The sequence below is a fragment of the Chiloscyllium plagiosum genome, chromosome 13 (genome assembly GCF_004010195.1).
Source record: "Chiloscyllium plagiosum isolate BGI_BamShark_2017 chromosome 13, ASM401019v2, whole genome shotgun sequence".
NCBI classification, from domain to species: Eukaryota; Metazoa; Chordata; class Chondrichthyes; order Orectolobiformes; family Hemiscylliidae; genus Chiloscyllium; species Chiloscyllium plagiosum.
Genome location: NC_057722.1, coordinates 13,031,425 through 13,059,009, shown reverse-complemented (window position 1 = coordinate 13,059,009; position 27,585 = coordinate 13,031,425). Strand labels below are relative to the sequence as shown.

The window sequence follows — 27,585 nt, the reverse complement described above, 5'->3', positions numbered from 1 at the left end:
TAGCTGGTCTTTGGCCTTATCATCTGGTGATAATATCACCAGGCCATCACTTCCCCTTGAAAATCAAGGTATAAGTTTCACACTTGATTCAGAAAAAGGTCAGTGGTTTTCTGGACACTGAGACAGGGAGTGACTGGCAGACATAGTTGCTGTGAAAAACAGCAGAAAGACTATTATTTTGTGTTAGCCACCAAGCAGAATGTTGATTAGAACTGGATCTCTGTTCAAAGAGAAGGGACCGTTGTGAAATCTAAGGACCATGGGATCACAAGAGTGTGCCTTGCTGCTAGAAGTTGGTTTGGGATCCTCTGAAGACTGAGTGAAATAACTTTAATAGGATTCTGGACAATTCGTTATAAGTTATCAGGAAGAGGGCAGTCTTTCCAAAAAAAAAACTCCGAGGAGTTTGCAGGTCAATCTTCCCATCTAATTATCTGCTGGGAGCATTGTTTAAAATAAAACTGTGTTGAATTTCGATTGATAATATTTTATGTTGATCTATGTGTATCCCCATCCTTTTAAATACTTGGTTCTATTCATCAGTTGTTACCAAACTTACAAGACACACCGACCATGCTGTACAAAGCTGTAATGTAATGCGCTCTCCTACAGATATGTTCATGTAAACACAAGGGTCTCTTTTTAAAACAGAAATAGCCAGGGTCCAATTTAGCCCAAGATACTAATGGTAATTCAGGAATGGGCTTTGTGTAATAACTGCGAGTGGCCAATAGATGGTAGATTCACCTAGTCAAAACAAAATAATGTCCTGTTTAATGCAGTATACGCTGGTACTTTCCAATCAATACCTGAAGATTACTAAGCATCAGTTGACTCTTTTTTGGGAGACTGCGGTCACCTACTTCAATATTTCTGGAGGTTAGTTACTCCATATATTTGATCCATCTTATAGCATTCCTGGTGATCAAATCCTAATCAAACAAAAATGCTTCCTGGAAAGCACTTGTCAATTTGTCCCTTTTTAATTTTTCTTATTGATTATAAATGAATGTTAACACCTACATTCATAAAAATCATAGAATCCTTACAGTGTGGAAGCAGGCTATTCAGCAAATCCACCAGCCCTCAGAATAGCATCCCATCCAGAACCATCCCCCTACTCTATCCCTCTAATCCTGCATTTCCCATGACCAATCCACTTAACCTGCTCATCTTTGGACTGTGAGAGGAAACCACAGCACCCAGGAAAACCCACGTAGCCTCGGGGAGAACATGCAAATTCCACAAAGACAGGTATCGAAGGCTGGAATTGACCCTGGTCCCTGGTGCTGTGAGACAGCAATATAACTTCTGAGCCACCATGTCACCCTTTTGTGTTTCTCTTTAAAAGTATTCTTGCAACTTACAGGGGCAGAATTCCCTGTGAAATTTAGCATAACATGATCCTCACCAGAGAAAAATAAAAAGAGGATAAACTCTGCCCAGATCACACACTACCAGACAGTTGCAGGGTATCAGAGGAAAGGCTTTCTTGCTGCATTGCTGCCCACCAATAAATCATTCAATGGGAAGAAGTACTTAGTCAAGCTGGCAAAACAGAGTTGGATAGCCATAGCTAACTGGTGAAATAATTCATTGCTTTACATCTCTTTGGCAGGATCTTCACTACCATACCCTTGCAGCCTGGTCATTGAGGTGAAGGATCAGCACATTGTATAACACGTCTTCCCAAATTGTCAAACATTCATGATAGTATGGGAAATACTTTTCATTCTGATTCTCCTTATTTCAAAATCTTTATTAGCAAGTGCTTCAACTTTCAAAAGTGCTATTCCCATGAGAGAAAAGGAAGGAATATTACTACAATGGAATTTGAGGTTTTTCAAAGGGTTTTCAACAAGCTAATTTTCCTGTTAGTGAAAGACATTACAGACTAAAACATCAGATAACTATGGAAGTCAGTCGTTGCTATTCTTTCTATTGATGTACTTCAACATAACTTCAGTTAGAACCACACCTAAAGAAAATACCTTATTCCCATTCCCTTTGACAGTCTCTGTGATCTTTGGCCCTCCCATCTCTCCACCTTTCCCTTCTTTGCAACAACTGTAAAGTTGGAGATGAAAATTTGTACCCTTGCTCCCTCTGGGACCTAGTTTTCATAAATTAAAGCATGGTAAGGTCAAGCAGATTCTGACTGAATATGTAACAGGTCTGTTTGAAATGCTGAAACAAAACTCTCCTAGTTAATTCACAAGGTTAAAAGGATAAGCCCTAAAGGTTATAGCTCTCAATTACTTCCAAAAACATACATCATAATTTCACATTTTTTATCAGTTCAAAGAAACAATGTTAATTCTCTCACACAGTCTTGTACCTTTTATATGATGTACTGTCAATCATTCATCAACTTGCAGTTAAAAAGAATTTGCATTAAGGAATGATAATTATTAACATACTTGGAAAACTGACCTTACATCTGCAAAATTATACAATCATTGTTAAACCACTTACCTCCTCTTTGCCAATATCAATGGTTGAAGAAGTTGTATTTAGACTTGTCTGCGAGTGACTGCTAATGCCACTGTCTTCTTTCTGACATTCATAATTCAGCGATTGTACAGAAAGAAGAAGATTGCCTCTTGGTTTCAATACTGTTGGCCTTTCAGGTCCTTCTAACACTCCATCTGTTGTTTTACTAGAGTCAAGAGAAGTCCAGGATGATGTACTCGCTCTGTTGCTGGAGCGAAAGCTTCTCCGGAAACTTGACCTGGGACTCATGGGTTTCGGACTCATTGGTCTTGCAGGGAAAGTGGCATCAAAATATTCTGAAATCACACCAGGTCTATTCCACGTTGGGCTTAACTGATTCAATAATGCATTTGGAGTGGATTGATTTGGTGAAGTTTTGAAAACATCGTCAGTTTCTATGCAATTGTCAAATGTCAATTTAAGTCTTAATTCATTAGGTGATGTCCTTCTAAGCCTTTGACCCATTAACTTTGGAGCATCATCCTGTTCACCAGAGCTATCAGAAAGCTGAGCTTTACTTGGGGTACCAGGCGACGAGGGAGATGAAGCTACTGATAAAGAAGTATTTTCTACCTGTTCCATAGATATCCTCCTTGCATATTCACTATGTACTTGCGACTGTGTCCTTATGGCTTGATTTTCACTAGGTGAATGTGAAGTGTTCATTGGTATCTTTGTGGATTCTGATTCACTCAGTTTCATGAATTTTCTCCAGGATAAATGTTTTGACTTTCCTTCATCACCATCATTTTTCTTACTAGATTTAGAATTTTGGTTTGCATTTTCTTTGTCACCAGATTTAGTTTCAAAAAATACAGAAAGTGATTTATTGGCAAAGGCTCTTTTCATTCTAAGATTAAGGCTATCAGAACTTTTGCTCTTTTTGCACCTCTTTTCTGTCATGGGAGGTATTTTGATGTTTTGCTCCTCAGCATTACTGTCATCACCTTCCATGGAGTCTGTGCTCTTGCTATGGAAATGTCGGCCATTTTCTGCCACCCTCTGAACCTCTTCGATATCCTCTACTTCCCGTAATCTGTCTGAGCAGAGTGCAGACTTCATAGTTTGACTCGCCTGGCTACTCCTTTCAAAAACCTCATCATCATCATCTGAGCCATCAAACGTAGGGGATTCACTCTTGCCACTACTTCTGAAGTGATAAGGCAGGTGAGCTTTATAATTAGGGTTATGTACTTTATACACCGGAGCACCAATGGTGTTTCCCTTTGTTTGTGTTTTACTCCCATTTGCATTTTTGACATGTTGACTTTGATTTCCATCCCTGCTGTTGCTTTCGGTCTGATGCTCTTGACTTGAGGCTTTGCTTTTCCTGAATGATGCCATTTTGGTGAAAACTGAAAATTTGGAGTTTTTGAAAGGTGAGCTGAAAGAGTTTAATGAGGATAAAGACCCAAATCTATCGTCTCCTTTATTGTTGGTCTGTTTCTGTAGAGCCTTGTGAAGACTGCTGTTACTTCCAAATGGATAAGCATTTTCATCGGTTTCATCGCTAGTCGTGCTGTTACCATCAGTTTCATAAATGTGTGGAATATCGCTGGATTCAGCATTCAACTTTATTGTCTCTTGGCTTCCATTCTCACTTCTGTACAGCTCTTCATCTAGCACGTTGTTATAATCCATCCTTTCATTGCTTTCACCTTGCAGAGTACCTGCCTCTGCTGAAAAGGCCGTAGATTTCTTGTATTGATTTCTGATCAAAATTCCAGTGTCTCCGGAAGTTTCCTCCAAAGGAAGGTCCCTGGTCTTCAGCCCAACATCAACGATGTAAATGTGATTATTTCCTGTACCACTTTTAGGAGCTGTATTATTGTCCCCTGATGCTGCCTGATCAAGGGGGAGGGTTGGCACGAACTCAATGTCAGTTGTAGTTTCTTTTTTAGCTGCCTCTATTGTGCTGCCCAATTGTTGAGAAGTAATATCATGTGAAACTAATAAGCCTTCAGTGGAAACTTCCCCTTGCTGAGATGTTAAAACAAAGTATGCCTCCCTTGGTTCTATATTATTTTGAGGAGAAATCTTATTTTTGCTTACTTCTTCGTGAGAAGCATTTTGTATGTTTAAGTTTTGCTTTGTAATCTCTCTGAATGAAGAGCACAATACATCTGCTTCTAAACTAGTTCCTGTGCAATGATTAAAAGATTGTTTAAAAAGCTCAAGTGGAAAATCACACTCCTGATTAGCGAATTGAATAGAAGTTTCACTTTCGTCACTCGTGTCTTCTGGATAGACCTCACCTACTCCTATTGTCCTGTCAATTATAACCTCGGGTCTTGTCTTGGGAATATAGCCCTCACTACCTAAGCATGTACCCACACAACTCTCTGTGTTGACTGAAGATGTGTAGGTTTTACTATGTTTTCTAGGATCAGTGTCATGTGGTTGTATTTCTAGAATGTTGTCCTCTAGCGCTGTTGGTGACGAACTGTAATCTAGATCTGGTACTTCATTATCCTTCTTACTTGATTCAATTGTCTCAAGGTCTCTGTCAAGAAAATTTTTATGTTCTTCTGCTTCTGTTGGTAGTGAGTCAATGATCTCCCCTTGTTTATCCTCAACAAAATCCTCTTGTGATTCTATTTGGATTTCTGGAGAACTCTGGATGAGATTTAATTCTTCCTCTTGGGAATTTACAATTTGACTTTTTGTGGATCTACAATTCGTCCTTGTTGTTCTTGGAAATGCTTCTTCATTTATTCCTGATCTTGCCTCGAGAGAGATTCCTGCTGTTGTCTCAAACTTGGTTTCAATTGATCTTGCTTCTGCTGTGGCACTGCTGCTTTGTATGCATTCTACAACATCGGAATCATATAACAGTTGCTCAGTTTCTAACTTCTCTTTGACTGCTTCATGAGTAATTTCAGTTGGATCTAATTCTATTTCAAGTGATTTATGCCAAGCCTCTGTACTTATTTCAGAAATATTGTCACTTACGCTGTCATTTACCTCTACAGAAATTTCGCTTGGGTCTTGATCTATTTCACTGTAAATGACAGTGGCAGTTTCATAGATTTCACTAAAGGCTGTGTATCCACTTGAGTGCTGAAAATCCCTGATTATTTCTACCCGATTTTCTATAACATGTTCATGTTGGTCAGGATTTCCTTCAGGTGCCCTAAATTCTGTGTCAAGATTTGTTCCATTGATTGTTTGATCATTCTCAGGAGAAATTTCAATGGACTCAGATTTGGCCACTATGTAATTTAGGGCAAAATTTGTTTCTATCTTTGGGGAGCTTCTTTCTAAGAGGGAAGAAATATTTTCCGCTGAATTTATCGGGGCAGAGATTTTACTGATTTCAGACCTCGAGTCAGGACACTCCGCAGTGGGGGCTGATTCTACTTTTAAAGGGGATTCAGTCAGATCTTGGTCTGGATCCAGAGGAACCCAGACTGAATTTGAAACAATCCCAGCAGAAACCACACTCGTCTCAGGACTGACTGCAGTAGGAAGTGGTTGTGTTTCAAATGGGATCTCACCTAGATCTCGTTCTGTGTTCAGTGAAGCCCAGGTTGGCTCTGATTTAATTTCACTTGCTTCAGGGCTTCCTGCATTGAAACCTGGCTTTACTTGAGAAGCAAATTCACTTTGATCTGGGGTGGTATCCCACAGAGCCCAGACTGACTCTGAGATAATTCTACCATTAATCTCACTTGTCCGGACAGAACCTTTCGCAGCATGTGGTTCAACCTCTACAGGAATTTCACTTACATCCTGATTTCTATCCAGAGAAGGCAAGATTGGGTTAGATTCAAATCCTCCACAAATATCACTTGTCCCAGATACCGTCTGAATGAAATCTGGTTCTCTATCGGCAGGGATTTCTCTTTGATCTTGATCTATGCCTGCAGAAGACCGGGCTGACTTTAATCCAGCAGAAACCTCAAATTTCTCAGTATCAATTCCAGAGGAATTTGACTGCACATCAGAAAACGTTCCACTTGGACTTTGATTTGCATTCAGAGAAATCCAGGATGACGCTGCTAAACTTCCATTTGAAACATCACTGGTCTCAGACAAGTTTTCATTGGAGACCAATTTACCTTTGCTTGGGATTTCATTTAGATCTTGGTTGACATCCAGAGAAAAGGCATCTGATTCTGATGCGTGTTCAGCAGAAAATTTAGTTAGCTGTGGACAGGGCACACTTTGATTTGTTTCTACTTCAACTGGAATTTCACTTTGATATTGATTCACATCCAAAGGAGTCCAGATTGACTCTGTTGCTATTGGAGGAAGAATCTCATCTGTTCTGGGAGAAATGGCAGTTGAATCTTGATTAATTTCCAAGGGAATTTCACTTAAAACTTGATTACTTTTCAAGGATGTCCAGTCTGGCTTTGTTGCAGAGGTTTTAACTGGATCTGGTTTAATTATGTCTGCTGTGTGATACAGCCCAGGACAAATCACAGCAGACTCTGATTGTTTACCCAAATTTCTTTTCAGCTCTGCTGCTTCTGAGGATGTTGGCTCGATGTTAATGTCCAAAGGAATTCTACTTAGCAATGCTTTTTCTTCAGGGGAAATCTCAATCTGTTCTTGTATATATGGAAAATTCTCATTTGAGTCCCTGATCAAATCAGGACAATTGCTGGTTGCGTGTATCTCATGAAAAGTAGCAGCGGGAGCTTCTGACCAAGACGAGATTACATTCAGGTCTGTCTCTGTTTCAAAAGAATTACTGTATTTTTCAGAACTTAATTCATCAAAGACTTCATTTGCCCTCAATGTTGTTGGAAAAAATAATTCATTTGTTGCTGTTTGTGTGTCCAAGGAAATACCACAGGTTTCAGATGCTGTATCGAATGCAGACTGACTACTTCTTGAATGAACAGCACTTTGCTCAGAGGGTGTGCAGAGACAACTACTGCATTTCACTTCGGGTATCTCAGCCGAAATGTCACTTATCTTTGATTTAAGCCCTGATGCAGCTTCACTTGTCACTTGTGTATCACAGAATATACTGTGGGGCTCAGAATTTTGACAGAAGCCAGGTGTGTGAGTCCTTATCTGTGGGGTATGTAGTTGCAGGATCGTGTCAATGGCACTGGTATTGAGCTGTGGTTCAGCAGGTGTGTGAATTAGTCTTCCTAAGTCATCAAGATCAATGTTATTTGTTTCTATGTGGACTTCAGGGAGAAAATGAGGTGAAGGAGTCCAATTGCACGCTAAATTTGTTTCACTTATTGCTGGTACCCCACCTACAGTAGTTTTATTTAACTCATGTTGTGCATCGGGATAATCTTGGCTTTGCCCTGGAGGTTCTTCCTCCGAACTGTCTTTCTCCTCAGATTCACAGTGATCAGAATGGTTCTCGACAGCCTCGGAAACCTGCTGGAAGGAAAGAAATGGATATTCTTACTCACATCCTGAAATAATAGGATGATTCAAACTTCACTTTTCTTTTGCTTTCCAACAGTACAAAAGGATCCTTTGTTATGCCAATAGACTCTTGTCTACTTTTAAGCACAGCCTGGACAATTATTCAGTGTAGTATCTGTCCTATTCATCCTGTGGCATGCAGAGTGAGCTATGTTTTAGCTGTCCACTGTATTGCATGAGCTGTCATTTCTCACGTTAGCACGTTAGGTATGTGGAGAGTATTACTTTCCAAGCTCTGTCCACTGTTCTCAGGTTTTGCCATTTAATAACTTATATCTTCAGCAACAATTTGCATTTTTGTAACAACTATAAAGTCGTATAAGCTTCACAGGACTGTGATCAGAAAAGGACTAAAGCAAGTCGAGAGTGTGGTGCTGGAAAAGCACAGCCAGTCAGGCAGCATCCAACATTTCGGACATAAGCTTTTGGGCAAAAAAATAGAGATGTTAGGACAGTTGGCCAAAACTTACTTAAAGAGGTAGGTTGTAAGAGGTGTGTACAAAGGAGGAAGGAAATGTGAAGAGACAGAAATGTCCATGGAGGGAATTTCAAAGATTAGAATGTAGATATGGAGCCAGCAAGCAAGAGTGGGTGAGGCAGTGAGATCCTAAAATCAAGGCAGTCAGGGGCCAGGAGCCAATTGTCAGAGTCCTTATCTGTGGCACATTTGGCTATTGAACTGTATTAGTTCATTAAGTTGCAGTTCAATAGATGCTTAAATCAACCTTCCTAAATTATCAGGCTTAACAATCAGGCTTAATTGGTCTCTCTTTATTTCAGGATGAGACACAAGAAAATGTGTAGATATCTAATATATCCCTACATCATTTCATCTGTTGCTGCTTTCATTTATGGGAGTTTTATTTCATTCAATTGATGGGTGAAAGTGGCATGTACAAGTTGGGATATGAACAGCTGAGTTTCAGATGTATATTTTTCAAATTCATTAGACATTTCACTGGCAAAAGACTGGCATGTTTTAGGCACCCAATTAGTAGACTAAAGGATACCACAGAGACCCAAAAGATGCTGTATGAAGGCATCAACTCGAGGAAATGCATATCATTGCAGCGTAGATACTAAATAATCATTCCAACTAAATATTGTGTTTGGCGTACCTTTACACTCTTCACTGCTTAAGGAATGGTGTGAAGCATTGGAAAAAAATTGCAGGTGGATAACCAACTTACTTTAAATTGTGTAAATACTCCTTCTGTTGTTAATAAAGCCTGCAGTGGGGTGAACCTGGGGCAGGAAGACACTATCAAGTGAGCCACTCAGACTCTTATTGTGTACTGTTCTATTCAAAGATTTGTGACAAAATATTAGGTTTTGCAGGTAGAGTGTTGATTGAACTCTTTTTTATTCTTAAGCTTGTTTCTGTTCCGTCTTTCATTGCCACAAACCTCTGGGCAGAGTTGTACAAAATACTTCCTCTGTGGATTAATCCTTCATTGGATTCGCACTGTCTTTATTATTTGTGAGGTGAATTCCTCATGTGGGTGTTATACAGATTTGTGACATGTTTCGCCTAATTAAGAAGTCACCTCAGGTTCGACTGTCAGAATGTCTGAAACTTGACTCTTTTTAAAATAGCCACAACATCCCAGTACAGGGAGTTTCTTAAATAAAAGAACTATTTTTGGGGAAAAATAAAAGTTAAAAAGCTGTATATTATTTTTTAATTTGAATCTTTTGTGTGACTGGTCTCCAGTATTACATTTTAATCCATCACGATGATTAATAATGGCTGGTAGAGCCACAAGCTTGGGAAAATGTTACAATTTTGTTAATCAGTGAAAGGGAAACTATTGGAGAAAATTTTAAAGGAAAGAATTAATGTCCGCTTGGAAAGGTAAGGTTTGATCGGGGGGTAGCCAGCATGGTTTTGTCAAAGGGAGCTCAGGCCTAATGAATTCAACTGAATGTTTCAAGGACATGTAGATGAGAATTGTGCAGTTGATTAAGTTTATATGCATTTTAGCAAAGGCTTTGGCAAGATCCCACATGAGGAGGAGCACATGGAATCCAAGGGAATCTGGCAAGATGGATCCACAATTGGCTTAGTGGCAGGGGACAGAATTGGTGGTAGAAAGTTGTTTGCGTGACTGGAGGCCAGTGTCAGTGGTATACCACAGGAATCAGTGCTGGGTCCAATAAGAACACCAGGATGTGAGTTGCCTAGAATGGAGCATTTTTGCTTTCAAGAGGCTCAGTAAGCTCGGGACGGGTGGCACGGTGGCGCAGTGGTTAGCACTGCTGCCTCACAGCACCAGAGACCCATGTTTAATTCCTGCCTCAGGCAACTGTCTGTGTGGAGTTTGCACATTCTCCCCGTGTCTGCGTGGGTTTCCTCCGGGTGCTCCAGTTTCCTCCCACAGTCCAATAATGTGCAGGTTAGGTGAATTGGCCATACTAAATTGCCCATAGTGTTAGGTGAAGGGGTAAATGTAGGGGAATGGGTCTGGATGGGTTGCTCTTCGGAGGGTCGGTGTGGATTTGTTGGGCTGGAGGGCCTGTTTCTACACTGTAAGTAATCTAAAAAAAAAATTAATACTATTGCCCTTAGATGTTTTCTTTAGAGCAGAGAAGGCTGAAAGGGATCCTGATTGAGATGTACAAGATGACGAGGAACATTTTCAAAGTGGTTAGAAAGCAGCTGTTTTCCTTCTAGAAAGGGTCAATAACAAGGAGGCATCCCGGTGGCACAGTGGTTAGCACTGCTACCTCACAGCACCCGAGACCCGGGTTCAATTCCTGCCTCAGGCGACTCTGTGTGGAGTTTGCACATTCTCCCTGTGTCTGCGTGGGTTTCCTCCGGGTGCTCCGGTTTCCTCCCACAGTCCAAAAATGTGCAGATTAGGTGAATTGGCCATGCTAAATTGCCCTTAGTGTTAGATGAAGGGGTAAATGTAGAGGAATGGGTCTGGTGGGTTGCGTTGCAGCGGGTCGGTGTGGACTTGTTGGGCCAAAGGGCCTGTTTCCACGCTGTAAGTAATCTAATCTAATCTAATAATTTTAAGGTGAAAGACCGGAGATGAAGACAGAATTAAAAGGAAAACCATTTTCACCCAGAGGATAGTGGGAATCTGGAATGTACTGCCTGGGAAACCTCACAACCTTTTAAAGTTGAAACGTCACAACATTTAAGACTATGGGCCAAGTGCTGGAAAACGGAACACTTAGTGGTTTTTGTCAGTGCAGACTCAATTGGTCGAGGGATCTTTTCTGTACTCTATGATTCTGTGATTTTAGGGTTGTATGAATCAACATAAAGAATTAATTTTGTCAAAACACACTAAGTTCTTGAGTTTCACAAGGAAGAGAACTCAAAGCTATGCCAAAAATGAAACTGGGCACAGGTGGATTGGGGGCCAGAATGAGGGGCTTCACCAACAAATATTAACGAGTTTCTATCAGTAACGCGCCATGTCATGCACCACCACCTTGTCTATCCACAGATGGGTGAGCTGTGCTGATGTTTGCAGGAGATCATTTGTGACTGCCCCTCATTGTGATCACCATCCTTTCCAGATGTGGATGCCCATTCCACTGGACCAGAAAGAGGTGACTTGAAATAATAGCCCCCAAAATTCCTGCATCATCCTGTATCGTACTTGAAGGCTGTTTTTGGACCAGACACATTACATCATAATTTAACCAAAAAAAATTCTGCTGATAACTGTTAAACATCAGGAAAGCATATTGGATTAAAGAGCAAACAATTCACACCATGATCCAGCACAGAGACAGGTCAACACATTTGGCTCTCCATAAAGATTCACCTTGTCCTATCACACCCCTGCTAAATTCTGACTTTTTTTTAATAAGTAGATGAACAATATATGCTTTTTTTAAAAAAGATTACACAAAGTCTCTGCTTCAACAGTGTTTAATCACTTTGGTAGTAATAGAGAATCAGATTTCATTTAACATTTAAGTTTAACATTAATCATTAAACTTGGCTTTAAGACAAGTTTAGTGCTTGCACAAGGAACAGATGAAATTAGCATGCAATAGCATGACAGCTTTTTGGCCTTTATTGTTTGGAGACTGAATAAAAGAATAGAGAAGTCTTAATACAATTGCATCGGACCTTCGTGAGATATCTATAGGCAAAGTATAAATAGTTTTGGTCTCCATATCCAAAAAAGGATACACATACATTGGAGTTAGTACACTGGAGTTGCACTTGATTCCTGGATGGAAAGGACAAAAGCTTGAGTAAATTGGGCATACTTTCTGGACTCATCACTGTGGCTATTATCCATATATGAGCTATGATGGTGAAGACCCCTAACCTCTATTGACACATCCTGCAATATCTGCTCATATACCACATAAGAGAGGAAGCTAAGTTCAGTTTCTTCCTGCTTACAACAGGGATACAGAATCAATTGTTACCCATTGGATAATTTAATTGAGCACTAATGTGATATGGACATGCAAATTAGCATGAGGATTTGGTCACCCAGCCCACATTCTCCCATGTAGAGTCATAGGGTCATAGAGAAGTACAGCACGGGAACAGACTCTTTGGTCCAACTCGTCCATGCCAACCAGATATCCTAAGGTAATCTAGTCCTATTAGAGCCCGTTCCACCACTCAGATCATTACTTCTCTGATTACACCACATTCCTGCCTACTCTCAATAACCTTTGATACCTTGCTTTTCAAGGATCTAGCTCTGCCTTACAAGTAATCAAGGACTCAGCTTCCATTGCCTTCTAAATGGCTGACCCTTTATTTGTAAACAGTTACGACTAAATCTAGGCTTTCTCACAACCTAAAATACCCTCTCCACATCCTCCCAGTCAAGATCCTTCAGGATTTAATTTTTCACTTAAATTCCTTCCCACTCCAGGAAATAATCCAGTAAACATGCTCTGAACTACTTCCAACCATTCACATTCTTCCTTAAATAAGGAGACCAATAATGTGCAAAATAATCTGGATATGGTCTCACCAGCGCCGAATATATCTGAACCATAGTCTTCCTACTTTTATATTCCAAACCCCTCTCAATAAAAGATAACTTTCTATCAGCTTTCCTAATTACTGACTGTATCTGCATAGTAATCTTTGCACATTCATGGATTAAGTCACCGAGATCCCTCAACACCTTTCATTATTTAGATAGTGTGATTCCTTATATTTTTCCTCGCAAATAGACAATGCTACATTTTCCCACATTATACTCAATTTGCCAGATACTTGCTCATTCCTTTACCTTATCTATTTCCCTCTGGATCTTCCATATCCTCTTCACAAATTTATTTTCTACCAACACGTTGTGTCATCAGTAAACGTAACAACCATCCCTTACTTCCTTCATTTAAGTTATTTACATAAATTATAAAAAGGCACACCACTCATTAAGTCATGCCACCCTGAAAAAGGCTCATTTATGCCTACTGGCTATTTACTGCCAGCCAATCTTACATCCATTCCAATGTGTTACCTCATACCCCACTCCCAATGCCATGAGATTTCATTTACTGGAATAACCTTTCATGTGGCATTTTAACAAATGTCCTTGTAAATCTTCTACCTTTATACACAGCACAGGATGTGACATTTCAAATACAGAAGAGACTGAATTAGGAGTGGCACAATTACTTGGCATAGGAAAATGTGGGTACAGCAGATGCTGGCGATTAGAGTCAAGGTTAGAGTGGTGCTAGAAAAGCACAGCAGGTCAGGCAGCATCTGAGGAGCCAGAAAATTGATGTTTCCGGCAAAAGTCCTTGATCATTATTTGGCATGTAAGCCTGTAATTCTGAGGTGCTCTATTTTGACATTTTGATTGGGCTTTAGTTGGGGTGGCACGGTGATTAGCACTCCTGTCTCACAGCATTAGGGACCCAGGCTCGATTCTAGCCTTGGGTGACTGTGTGGAGTTTGCACATTCTCCCCATATAAAGTTGTAGAGTCACAGAGATGTACAGCAAGGGAATAGATCCTTCAGTCCAACTCATCCATGCTGACCAGATATCCTAACCTAATCTAATCCCATTTGCCAGCACTTGGCCCTTATCCCCGATTCCACATGAAGGGCCTTTGCCCGAAACATCGATTCTCCTGCTCCTTAGATGCCTTTTAAATACTGTAATTGTACCAGCCTCCATCACTTCCTCTGGTAGTTCATTCCATAAACTAACATCCCTCTGCGTGGAAAAGCTACTCCTTAGGTCCCTTTTATATCTTTCCCCTCTTAACCTGAACCTATGCCCTCTATTTCTGGACTCCCCCACCCCAGGGGAAAGACCTTTTTTGTTTATCCTATCCATGCTCCTCGAGATTTTATAAACCTCTATAAGGTCACCCCTCAGCCTCCAAAGCTCCAGGGAAAACAGCTCACATCCTCCAGCCCTGGCAACATCCTTGCAAATTTTTTCTGAACCCTTTCATATTTCACAACATCCTTCTGATGACCAGAATTGCACGCAATATTCCAAAGGTGGCCTAACGAATGTCCTGTACAGCCGCAACATGACCTCCCAACTCTTGCACTCAATACGCTGACCAATAAAGGAAAGTATACCAAAGCCTTCTTCACTATCCTATCTCCCTGCAACTCCACTTTCAAGGAACTATGAACCTGGACTCCAAGGTCTCATTGTTCAGGAACATGTTCTGGGATCTTACCATTAAGTATATAAGTCCTGTGAAGATTTGCTTTTCCATAAAGCAGCACATCACATTTATCTAAATTAAACTCCATCTGCCACTCCGCAGCCCATTGACCCATCTGATCGAGATCCTGTTGTACTCTGAGGTAACCTTCTTTGCTGTCCACTATACCTCCAATTTTGGTGTCATCTGTAAACTTACTAACTATACTTCTACGTTCATACCCATATCATTGAAATAAATGTCAAAAATTAGTGGAACAAACAGTGATCCTTGTGGCACTCCACTGGTCACAGGCTCTAGTCTGAAAAACAACCCTCCACCACCACCCTTTGTCTTCTGCCTTCAAGCCAGTTCTGTATCCAAATGGATAGTTCTCCCTGTATTGCATGAGATCTAACTTTGCTAACCAGTATCCCATGAGGAACTTTGTTGAACACCTTACTGAAGTCTATATAGATCACGTCCACCACTCTGCCCTCATCAATCCTCTTTGTTACTTCTTCAAAAAACTCAATCAGGAGAAAGATTTACCACTCATAAAGCCATGTTGACTATCCCTAATCAATCCTTGTCTTTCAAAATACATCTAAATCCTGTCCCTCAGGATTCCCTCCAACAACTTGCCCACCACAGATGTGAGACTCACCGGTCTATAGTCACCTGTTTTTTCCTTACCACCTTTCTTAAACAGTGGCATCATGTTAGCCAATCTCCAGTCTTCTGGCACCTCACCTGTGACTATTGATGATACAAATATCTCAGTAAGGGGCCCAGCAATCACTTCCCTAGCTTCCCATAGAGTTCTAGGGTACGCCTGATCAGGTCCTGGGGATGTATCCACTTTTATGCATTTCAAGACATTCAGCACCTCCTCCTCTGTAATATTGACATTTTTCATGTCACAATCTATTTCCCCACTTTCTGTATCTTCCATGTCCTTCTCCACAGTAAACACCAATGCAAAATACTCGTTTAGTATCTCCCCCATCTCCTGTGACTCCATGGATAGGCTGCCTTGTTGATCTTTTGAGGGACCCTATTCTCCCCCTAGTTACCCTTTTGTCCTTAATGTATTTATAAAAAACCCCTTTGGATTCTCCTAAACCCTACATGCAAAGGCTATCGCATGTCTCCTTTTCACCCTCCCGATTTCCCTCTTAAGTATATGTGAGTTTCTCCAGGTGCTACAGTTTCCTCCCAAAGTCCAAAGATATGCAGGTTAGGTGGATTGGCCATGCCAAGTTGCCCCATGGGGATAAGGTGGGATGCTCTTCGGAGGGTTAGTGCAAACCCGATGGGCCAATGGCCTCTATCTGTACTGTAAGGACTTTATTTAATGGAGCCTGCTTTTCTTTTCGTAATGGTGTTTTGGGCAGCATTGAAGAATCTTATACTGGATTATTTTTATGTCTTAACAAATACAGAAATAATTCTTGACTTTACAGATGTTTCAACATTTCACCACTGGCTTTCCAAATTTTGAAAACCTTCTTTCAACATAAATCATAATTGGACCACTGGAGAAGCTGATAATATTTTATAGAATTGCTGCAATCTGCAGAAAATTTAAATACTCAGCATTTCTCATTATAGTTAAAGAATTCCTAAAGGTATTAACCTGCTTTTAAAAACTGAAACAATTTTTCCTTTATGTACCTGTGCTGTAAACCCACAGTAAATAGTTCATGAACTGTCGTTTTTGTTATGTTTAGTCTGATGATTGATAACTACACAACAGGGAGACTCTCAGTTTGGCAGCTTAAGAAAGACTGTGAGGTAGAAAGGGACTAAACCTTCCTGTTTCCACAAAATAGCAGCTGAGTGAAGAGAAAAAAGCTAACTGTATGACGAGCTTGAACATGTTTGATGTTTCCAATGAATAGTGAGAATTAATTATAAAGTTCGAGCCTGTCTGCAATCTTGAGTTGCAGAAGCTCTTTTGCCCTCTTTCCCTCCAATTATGCTTTCCAGTAAAGAGTATATCACAACCATTGACACAATGTATATACATATTGCGCCTGTTAGTCAGCACTGCCTTTCATGAAACAGGCAAGCATTTTGTTTCCAAAGAACAGCAGGAGTCATGTAAACGTGGTCAACTGCATCTCTGAGTGAATGAAGTGCAAACAGGTCCTTGCTTGCAAAGTTGTTCTGAAATATTGTATCTCTTTTAAATTATATTTAAAAATTGTTATGAGTTGCCTGGATAGGAGTACAACTTTCCACTGATGCCTATCTACTGCTATTCACTACATTTCTGGATGAAGTTCCACTTTTTTTCCAGCCTTTTGTCTTGATGCAAGATTGCCTCAGACTTCTCATCTGCTTCATGTTGCTCCAATTCCTTTAAAAATTATACTATTGCTGTCAAGTGTTTTGGGCTGTGTTGTAGATGCAGACACAACAGCCCACTTGAATTTCTCATGAAACACACAATTTTGAAGTCAAACTTCACGTGATCTCATGATAAAACTTTCAAGTACTGGGGTTTTGTTTTCTATGCAAACTACCTAGCCTTGTACTTCTTCTCAACTCCACCGATAATAACCGGAGTAGTAACTGAGGGTCTCTCCCTCTGTCTCCTCACGAAATACCCACAATATTTTTCACCCCATCAGAATTAAAGCAAATAAATATAACAAAGGCTCAAGAGGGAGGGAGGGAGAGCAGATGGCTCAGTGCTACTCCACAATCAAACATGACGTCTGGCCTCCATTAGTGTCACTCTCTCACAGGAAATCACCTCCACTGGATCCTGAGACAGCACCTTCCAAACTCAGGACCCACTCCCATCTCGAAGAAGAGCAGCAGATGCAAGGGAATACTACCATCTACAAGTTCCCCTCCAAGCCATCCTGAATTGGAAATATATTGCCTCTCCTTCAGTGTTGCTGGACCAAAATCCTGAAATTCCCTCCCTAAGTGCATTATGGGTCAATCCACAGGACCCACAGAATGTAGCAGTTCAAGAAGGCAGCTCACCACCACCTTCTCAAAGGGCAACAAGTGCTGCCCCAGCTAGCGATGCCCACTTCCCACAGGTGAATTAAAAGAACAATTTTTTTTCAAAAAGCTTTTTTAGATTTCATAATAATTGTAAAATGTGTATCCCTAAATGCTGTCAAATCCAGCTAAGTTTATAGTGGGCTAGGAAACTGCCGAGGATGGAGCATTTGAGCTATGAAGAGAGCTTGGATTGTTTTTTTTGGCGTAGAGATATTTGAGGGGGCACCTGACTGGGGTGTATGAGATTATGAGCAGCATTGTGACTGGGAAGTTGCTACTTTCCTGAGTCAAAGGGTTAATAACAAGGGGGCATAATATTAAAATGAAAGGCAGGAGGTTTAGTGGGGATTTGAGAAAAACATTTTTCATCCAGAGATTAGTGGGATCTGGAATACTCTGCCTGGAAGAGTAGTTGAGGTGGGAAACCTCACAACCATTAAAAAGTCCTTGGATAAGCACCTGAGTGTCATAACATTCAGGGCTATGGGCCAAGTGTGACAAAGTGGGACTAAAGTAGGTAGCAGTATATTTGTGACTATACAAACTTATTGAAATAAAAGGCCTCTTCTGTATTGAATGATTCAATGTTTCTATGATTCACAGAATTACAATCAGAAAAAAAATTGGTACCGAGCCTAAGAAGGAGAAACAGAGACAGGTCATACAAGTGACTTTAAATATCTCTTTAAAGGAGGAAAAAGGTGGAGTGGTGAAGAGATTTAGCAAGGGAATTACCACAGATGAAGACACAATTGCTAGTGGTGAGCTAAAGGAAATGATGCATGTACAAACACCTAAAAAAATAGTTTTCTCAGAGGGATGCAGGGAGTCCAGGTACTAAAATGATGACAGAGAATAAGAAAGCTAAAAAAAACTGCAGAGACCTACCACAATCGAACTGGGAACTGGATGCAATAAAAACAGCAAAGGCCAGTCATCCTCACTCATAGGTCACAATAGGTCTACAGCAGTCACCATCTATCTGGCCCTATACTCATCCCTGGAACATTCAGATAATAAGAATACCTACATCAAACGCCTATCTATTGACTTCAGTTCCACCTTCAACACCATAATTCCAACAAAACTCATTTCCTAACTCCAAGACCATGGACATTGCTCCCCTCTCTGCAACTGGATTCACTACTTCCTGACCGACAGACTGCAATCACTAAGGATAGGTGGTAATGGCGTGATAGTGGTGATTCTGAGCTGGCTCAGAACTTGTACATAGATGGAATTCTCTTTAAGCTGCACTTTTTCATTCTCTCTTATTCTTAAATTATCAAATTACACTGGATTATGGTGACAAATGAAAGCTTTTCACCGTATTTATTGTATTTCATTTTAAAGTACATGTCACATTAATTCATTCATTCAATATAGGAACAAAAGGACAGGAATAGACTCGTTGAGCCTGCTCTGCCATTCAAATGGTTGTGGTTGATTGAACACTTCAACGATTTTTACTCACACTATCCCTACTGAAAGACTGAGCTTCCACAGTTCCCTGAGTATAGAGTTCACCACATACTGTGTTAAAAAAAAACTCATCCTGGCCTAAAATGGCACCCACTTAATTTTTAGTTATTACTCCTTGTTCAAGACTCCCCACCCAGGGGGAACATCTTACCTGGAGTACCTACCTTGTGTTACCCTTTAACATTTTGTTGGTTATAATGAGATCATCTCTCAATCTTCAAAACCTTTCAAAACGTCTCTTCATAGGACACAGTCATCTTACAGGAACTTCTATTTAAGCTTTGTTCCACTTTCCTTATGGCAATATCTTTCCTGATGTAGGAAGACCATATTGCACTGATACTCCAGGTACAGGCTAACTAAGTGCCTATACAGTTGAATCAAGACATCACTACTCCTGTACTCAATTTCTTTTGTGATAATGACTAGCATTCCATTAGCCATCCTCATAGCTTGCTGCATCTGCCTGTTAGGCCTTAGTGACTTACTGGCCAGGATATGCTCTTGTATATTTACAACCTCTCTCCATTTAGGAATAAATGTGTATACCTGTTCTTTCTACCAAATCTCCCTCACAACAAACAGTTCTGCTTATATTTGTATCATCTGCAAAATTAGAAATACTGTATTTCATTTGTTCCCTGTATCCAAATCACTGGTATATGTCGTCAACAGTTGGAGCCCAAGTACTGATCTTAGCAGAACGCCTCTAGCATTGGCCTGCCAAAATGAAAATTATCATTTTATTCCTAGTCTGCTTCCTAAAGTTAGTCAGGTGCCAGTACATTACCTCCCACACCATGTGTTCTAATTTCGCGAACCAATCTCCTGTGGGGAAATTTATCAAAAGCCTTCTGAAAATTCACAAGTACTATGTCCATTGACTGGCCAGAGTAGTCTGGTCATCATCTCTGAGATGTCTTTGATGTATGGCAGGGTGACTAGAGTCTCTGGGTGTGCTGTGTCTTCTTGTTGAGGTCTGTTGTGCAGGAATTGGTGGACTGCACTTATCAGGTACCTGCTATTCCTGAATACATTGTATAGGTATTTTTCCTTGGCCTCTCATACTCTGGCCCCTAAGCATCATGGTAGCCCAGAAACCTACCACCACACTGAAACAGCTCCTGAAGGATTTAAAGAACCCCATACCGATAACGAGCAGAACAAATGTCATATATAAAAAATCCTTCAAGGACTGCAACAAACATTACATTGGACCAACGGGCAGGAAACTGGCCACCAGGATACATGAGCACCTATCACTGATATCCATACATTCCTGATGAAGGGCTTTTGCCCAAAACATCGATTCTCCTGCTCCTCAGATGTTGCCTGACCTGCTGTGCTTTTACAGCAACACATTCTTGACTCCATACATATAAACAAAGAGGGACACCAGTTCGACTGGGACAATACGTCCATCCTGGGACAGGCTAAACAAAGACACGCACGGGAATTCATAGAGGCCTGGCATTCAAACCGGAATTCCATTAACAAACATATAGATGTGGACCCCCATTTACCAACCTCCAAAACAGAACTGGAAATGATATCACCCACCATAACAAACCAAGACAGGTGAATAGCAAATGGGACAGAACACCAACGCTTCGCCAAAAGTTCACTAATGATTTTACCGAGCATGGTGACCAAACGTCTGAGAACAAATCTACCAGCTCATGGAGCAAACTTACCACCAGAGCTACAAATCTTCTCCAAAATCTCAAATAATTTTCCTTCACAAATCCACACAGCCTAAGGTAATCAGATTATTTGTACATAAATTAATCTAATAATAGATTCCAGCATTTTCCTTACTATAGATGGAAGGCTAACCTGAAAATATGGAAAATTGTACTGGTACACTGTCTACAAAAAAAACTGGACAAATCCAATCCAGCTAATGACTCTCTCACTTGTCCATCTGCAATCAGTAATCAGGTGATGACAGGTGCCATGAACAGTGTTATCAAGTGGCACTTGCTTCATAATAACCTCTCATTTCTGGTTAGTTTGAGATTCCTGGCCTCACTACAGGCTTGATCCAACAGAGGTCAATCATCTTAGCCCAGTGCCAATCCCAGATGCAACCATCCTCAGCTTCTTGTCCATCATGAAGGTAAGAAGTGAGCATACTTGCTGGTGATGGTACAGTGCTCGGTTCTACTCTTACCTCGTCAGCTATAAAATCACAAATGTTTGCAAGCCAAGCTGTAACCTCATCTTGGGGTTAAAATAATGCAGTACACTCCATTTTCAGCAGGGTTTTTATTTGTTATATCAGTTATGGGAGGGCAAAAAAAGTGTCATTGTATTAATTAATTACACCAATACATGGACAAATTTCGGCCTTGGCCAGCTAAGTACCAAGTGACATATTATTGTTGACATTCAAACTGACTAACATTACAACAGTCCCCACCCATGAATATCCTGAAGTCACCACTGACCAGAAAATTAATTGGACCAGCCACATAAATACTGAAGGTAAACAAATAGATCAGAAATTATGTATTCTTTGGTGAGTAACTCACCTTCTGACTCCCAAAGTCAAAATGGGAAAAAGCGTAACTCTTTAAACCAAGGAGACTGTAGAAAGAGATGCTGTTTGAAAAACATTACTAGAACACATTGTGAGTTGTATTCAGGCAATTGTTTTGTTCAAGCAGTGCAGGAAGATTGCTAGACTTGTACGGATCTATGCATAAGGCAGTTTTGCTGAGAGACAGGCAATTGATTAGCTTTTCAATCAGGAGCTGCTGTGTGGGTAGGGAATGCTCAACATGACAATTCTGATTGGCTTTGGGCAGGTAGACAGCCTTTAGGTGAACAATGCAACAACAGAAAACCTCCAGAGTGTAAAAAGACACCATCCTCTCCTTACAGAGAAGTAACAAAGATTGGAAGATAGCAAGCTATTCCTCTCCACCATTTATCTGTCAGCTACTGCCCCCAACTAGGGATTGAGGGACTGAATGATCAAACCAACCTGTGTCTTCAGAACTGAGGGGACCTAGAACAAAGAAGATTGGAGATCATTGGGACTCAAAAGAAGCAAAACGACAGCCCACGGAATTCGGTAGACTGGTGCTATTGAACTGTGTTCCCCAAATACTTTTTCTCCACCCATAAAATCTATGTGATTTGTTTGTCAATGTCTATCTGCATTTGTGTACAGGTACTGAGAAGGTATAGAGTTTAAGTTAAGAGCTATAAATTGCTAATTTATGTTTTGGATTGTTTGTGGTTAGAACAGATTTATTTGAAATAAATTGTTTTTTTTGTTCAGTGCAGCAACATGGTCAGCATGTTTTGTTAAATGAAAATGGGGGTATTTGAGTAATTGATTAAATCTTTAAGTTTTGCGATGAGCCTGGTAGTAGTCATAGTGCACTTGCCCAAGAAATTGTGACACAAAAAAAAATCAACATATGATAAGCAAACACCAAAAGAAAATGCTAGTCACCAAGTATTCTATTTCTTTGTGATATTAATTGAAGGACAAATAATAGCCTAGTCATGAGGGATAAGTCCCCTGCTTTTTAATGAATTACTGCCAAGGGATCTAGTACAAATCACCAGATCAGACAGGCAGGGTTTTGGTTTAAGATTTTTTAATATTGCTTTTAACAGGATGAGGGCGTCACTGGCTTGGCAGCATTTAATGCCCAGCCCTAATTGTCCAGAGGGCAACTAAGAGTCACATGTACGCCAGACCAGGTAAGGATGGCAAACTTCCTTTCCTAAAGGACATTAGTGAAGCAGATGGGTTTTTCTGACAATCGATAATGGATTTATAGTAGTCATTAGATTCTTCAGTCTAGATATTTATCGAATTCAAATTCAACCATTTGCCATGGTGGGATTCGAACCCAGGATTAACTCTGGATTATCAGTCCAGTGATAATACCACTAGGCCATCACCTCCCCAGAAAACAGCACTTGTGACAGTACCATCTTTCTCAATGCAATGCTGGAGGATCAGCATAGATTTTAGTCCTCAAGCTTTGGATTGGGACTTGAACATGAACACTTTTCCAAGGAAGTAATTATTCATGTGTTAAAACACTTTCAATGAATAGCCTTGTCATGATGTCTCAGTATAAATAATTTTATATCCAATTTATATTACAACATTACTTGTGGAAGCAGAGAACAAATGTACAAGGGCAACACAACATTATTAATAGTAACCAACAGCCACCAGTCCTGCATCCGGCTGTAGGTGAGCTAAGCTTTCAACCTGTGTGTTGTGGGCTAATAATGTAATTTTAGCACATCTGGGCATTAGAAGCAGGGAAAAGACAGCAACACCAACTTGGCAGAAACACTTCTGTGCCTGTTCTCAATTCTCTAAGTCTACTCAACAAGATTCGGAACTGGAACAATTTGCTGACCCAATGCCCAAATAAAAATTCTCAAACTCCCTCAAGTTCTCTCCAGTCCTTGCTGCTAGAATTACATGTTATCTCAGGTAATCTGGATGAAGTTCACACCTATTTAAAACTGTATGAATTATAACGTTTAACTAATATTTTAAAAATAAGCTACAATTCCATTGTAACCAGAGACAGGTTTATTAAAGTTAAGGCAATACTGTAGCTCATTTGCTTTTTAATGTAGTTCCTTTACTTATTATTGGCTTCAGCCCTAATGTGGATTCTCCCCATTGTAAACAATGATCCCTTCTGATCTTCAAGCTAGTGTTTATCTGGGTTGAAACATATTTGTTGAAATGGCTTGAACTTCCCAAATGATGTGAACATAAAATCAAATGTTACCAAGTTACATGGCATTGCACAGTAAACAATTTTTAAAAACTTCTCAAAAGCATTTTGAATATAGTTAACAAAAGTGCTTTGCTAATAAGTGCCTGATTTACGAATGCAGCCAGCCATGCATTCTTGAATATTGTACAGCTCCCCTGCTCTTATGTTAATCCAGCTCTGGTACTGCCATCCAAAAACAAGTCTGAATCAAAACATATCTTTGAGTTAGCTTTTGTTGGGCACAGTTTCCACTTTCTGTCTTAATTATCGTTCACTTGATGTTCATCGCTCACCAGAAGATCATTTTTGACTTCCACATACCTGCCTACAATTGTTTTACCTTTCGTGGAAGAACAAAATGACAAGAATTTCTTAGAAGTGAGAAAGAAAAGTTTGAAAATGTTACCTTCTTAATGCCTGACACAGTGCGAAACCATAAGGCTGACCTGGTACTAACGAAGACACAACAAGTGATTTGTAACCTATCCAGAATAATAGGATACCACCAGGAGTCAGCAGCCTTCAATCCGTCATGCAGAATGAACCAGTGTTGTTTAACAGGTTTCTAGTGATGTATTACCACTAAAAGATGTAATTTGACAAGTGGCCTGCAGAACCTGTACTGTCGCTTGTGTTGTACGTTTTGGAGCTGACAGACATTTGATTCCAGACAAGAGGGAGTTTCTCTTTTCACACTATTCATTAATCAGCCACAATAGATTCCTTCGCTTGCCTGCTGTTTTATTATTTGCCTAGCTGAGGAGAAACTTTGTGCTTCTTTGATGAAGTCAGAATATTTAAATCAATGGCGTCAAATCAACTTTCATACCTCATGTGGCATCCCTATAACTAGCAATATGAGCAAGCCTATGCACTGTACTGGAGGAAATGTTAATAGCTTCTGTTTTTTTTTTATTTTGTTTTGTTTGAGAGCCAGGACCATTTCTGGGTCCAGAACTCACACTGGGCTGCAGTCTGTACTCCAGCATGATCTTCATGGAGGCAGCCTAATGAGCTGAATCTGCATTCATCCTCCTATTGAGGATAGTGAGTGGATTTCTGAGGCTTCAGGTGCGAGCAGTGAGCTCACTGGAGGATGTGGTGGTGCACAGGCAGAAAGGAGAGTATGAGGATGTCTCAAATTGGAGGAGCAAAAACAGATTGGAGGCAAAACCCATCTAGGTGATCAATTTGGCTTTTGGGTGCTGCTTTTCCTACACTTGGAGCTGTCATTAGGTAATGGACCTATAGCGTAAAAGCTGAAGATACGACAAGATCACACATAGTAATTGCATTAAAGTTGGCTTCATAATTTTTAAGCAGTGGCAAATATGCAAGTATTGCCGTTGTTGTGATGGCAACAAACATTAAACTTAAAGATAAAATGGCCATTGTCCTACCGAACATAAGGCTGCCCTCCTCATGAAAGAGAGATGGCTGGTGGTGGTTTAACCTGAGGGTTACCATACCTCAGGAGAGGGGGGAGATTGAGAAGGAGAGTCCCCCATGGTAACCTCAGCTGATGCAGGAATTAAAAGCCGATGAGCATGTGGCAAAAAGATACAATCATACGCAAATAAATAGGATATAAATGTTGCCATGATAGGAAACACAGTATTAAAACATGATGATAATCTCAGCTTTGCAGACCAGCTCTCAACTGCACCAGCAGGAAAGCTCAACAGAACTGTGTAATAATGAACTTTTTATTCAGCTCCACACAACATCAACAGCAGCTCACATAGTGGTCGTTTTTGCTCCATTAAAGACATGAACACGAATTGAGACAACAGTAAAATCAGAGGTTATTACCTTATTATCTTGTCATGAGCTAGAGGGCAGAAGTGGACAAGGTGGTTAATTATTGAATATAATGAAAAAGTGGTCAGATAGCCACAGTTAAGAGTTACATAATATATTACAGAAGCAATGTGAAGCATTTTACTCTGATTATCAGCACCGTGCTTACACAAGTTCCATAGCTTTGAAACTGGAGCAGGCTATAGCATCCAAGGGTTATTGGGAATGACAGTTTCACCTGTGTGAATTCAATTATACCAGCACAGTGAATTTACAGTACTGAGTACACATCAGTATATGAAAGTAACAAGAAGGTGGAATGTCATGGCATTCCTTTCACTACTTAGAACATGACAGAAGTATTTCAACACCAAGGAAAAAATACTGCAGATGCTGGAAATCTGAAATAACAACACAATGCATTGGAGAAACTCAGGTGGCCTGGTGACATCTGTGGAGAGAGAAGCAGAGTAAACATTTCAGGTTGATGATCAGAACTTTTTTTCAGGAAGATCTGCTAACCACTGTGCTAACCACTGTGGCACGGTGGCACAGTGGTTAGCACTGCTGCCTCACTGTGCCAGAGACCCGGGTTCAATTCCCGCCTCAGGCGACTGACTGTGTGGAGTTTGCACGTTCTCCCTGTGTCTGCATGGGTTTCCTCCGGGTGCTCCGGTTTCCTCCCACAGTCAAAAATGTGCAGGTCAGGTGAATTGGCCATGCTAAATTGCCCCTAGTGTTAGGTAAGGGTTAAATGTAGGAGTATGGGTGGGTTGCGCTTCGGCGGGGCGGTGTGGACTTGTTGGGCCGAAGGGCCTGTTTCCACGATGTAAGTAATCTAATCTAAAAACTTCCATATTTTTCCAGATTGGATCAAATATGACTCCCATCCCAAGACCAATGTGGTTAACATATTAGTTGCTATTGCAGACCCCTGAGATACATCAGAAACTGCTGCAGTGTCACAAGCCTGGAACGTTAACTGTATCTCAAAGAAGCTCCCTAACCTGCTCACCATTTTGAGTTTTTCCTGTGATGATTTATTTTAGTATTCTGTAGGTGAATTGCGTTTCCAAAAAGAATGTTTTGTTTGAAAAGAAACAAAGAGTTAATAAAACTATTGAGTCATTCTGGGCGGAACTGAAGAGGAGTCCAGCAGGTTAATTATAATTCATCAGACAAACTGGTTTTACTAGGGTTGCCACAGCTCAATCAGAACAAGTGATACTTCTGCATAGTTGTACTGCATCAACCCAATATGAAAAAGGAGACTGGCCAAGAGAGAAACCATGGCAAAAGTGAGGACTGCAGATGCTGGAAACCAGAGTTTAGATTAGAATGGTGCTGGAAAAGCACAGCAGGTCAGGCAGCATCTGAGGAGCAGGAAAATCGACGTTTCGGGCAAAAGCTCTTCATCAAGAATAGAGGCAGGAAGCCTCCAGGGTGGAGAGATAAATTTGGGGGGGGGACGCTGGGGAGAAACCATGTCCAAAACACAGCAGTGATTCCTGTGCAGTCTAGGCTGTCTACACCAAATGAGGCTGAGCAGCAAAACTATGCTAACTTGGTTTACTGCCCAGAGTTTGGTACTGGGAAACAGTGGGAGAAGGCACAGTCCCCATAGGCTGATCACTATTTACGAGTATGCAGGAGGATTGTATGCTGAGCTGGTGCCCAAGGGCTTAAGATGAGGCTGGGAGGAGAAAGAGTTTTGGGGAGTGAATGGAGGAGTGATGATAATCAATGGTTCAGCAATCTAATGCCAATTTGGGTTCTCCTCACTTCACCTTACAGTATCAGGTTTGGCAGTGCCTTCAAGGAGGTAAAAACCATGACTGCAGATGCTGGAAACCAGATTCTGGATCAGTGGTGCTGGAAGAGCACAGCAATTCAGGCAGCATCCGAGGACAGGCAAAATCGACGTTTCAGACAAAAGCCATTCATCAGGAATAAAGGCAGAGAGCTTGAAGCGTGGAGAGATAAGCTAGAGGAGGGTGG

The 27,585-nt window shown here is 40.6% G+C and overlaps 1 protein-coding gene across 3 annotated transcripts in view; it reads right to left on the bottom strand.

Moving 5' to 3' along the window:
• The window catches only part of arhgef4 (Rho guanine nucleotide exchange factor (GEF) 4), a 294,049-nt gene that overhangs the window by 172,360 nt on the left and 94,104 nt on the right, over positions 1-27,585 (bottom strand). For all 3 annotated transcript variants that reach the window (XM_043701908.1, XM_043701907.1, XM_043701909.1), the window contains one exon: positions 2,476-7,845. In XM_043701908.1, the coding sequence (XP_043557843.1) occupies positions 2,476-7,845 (5,370 nt within the window). Of the gene's footprint in view, positions 1-2,475; positions 7,846-27,585 lie in introns of those variants that run through there.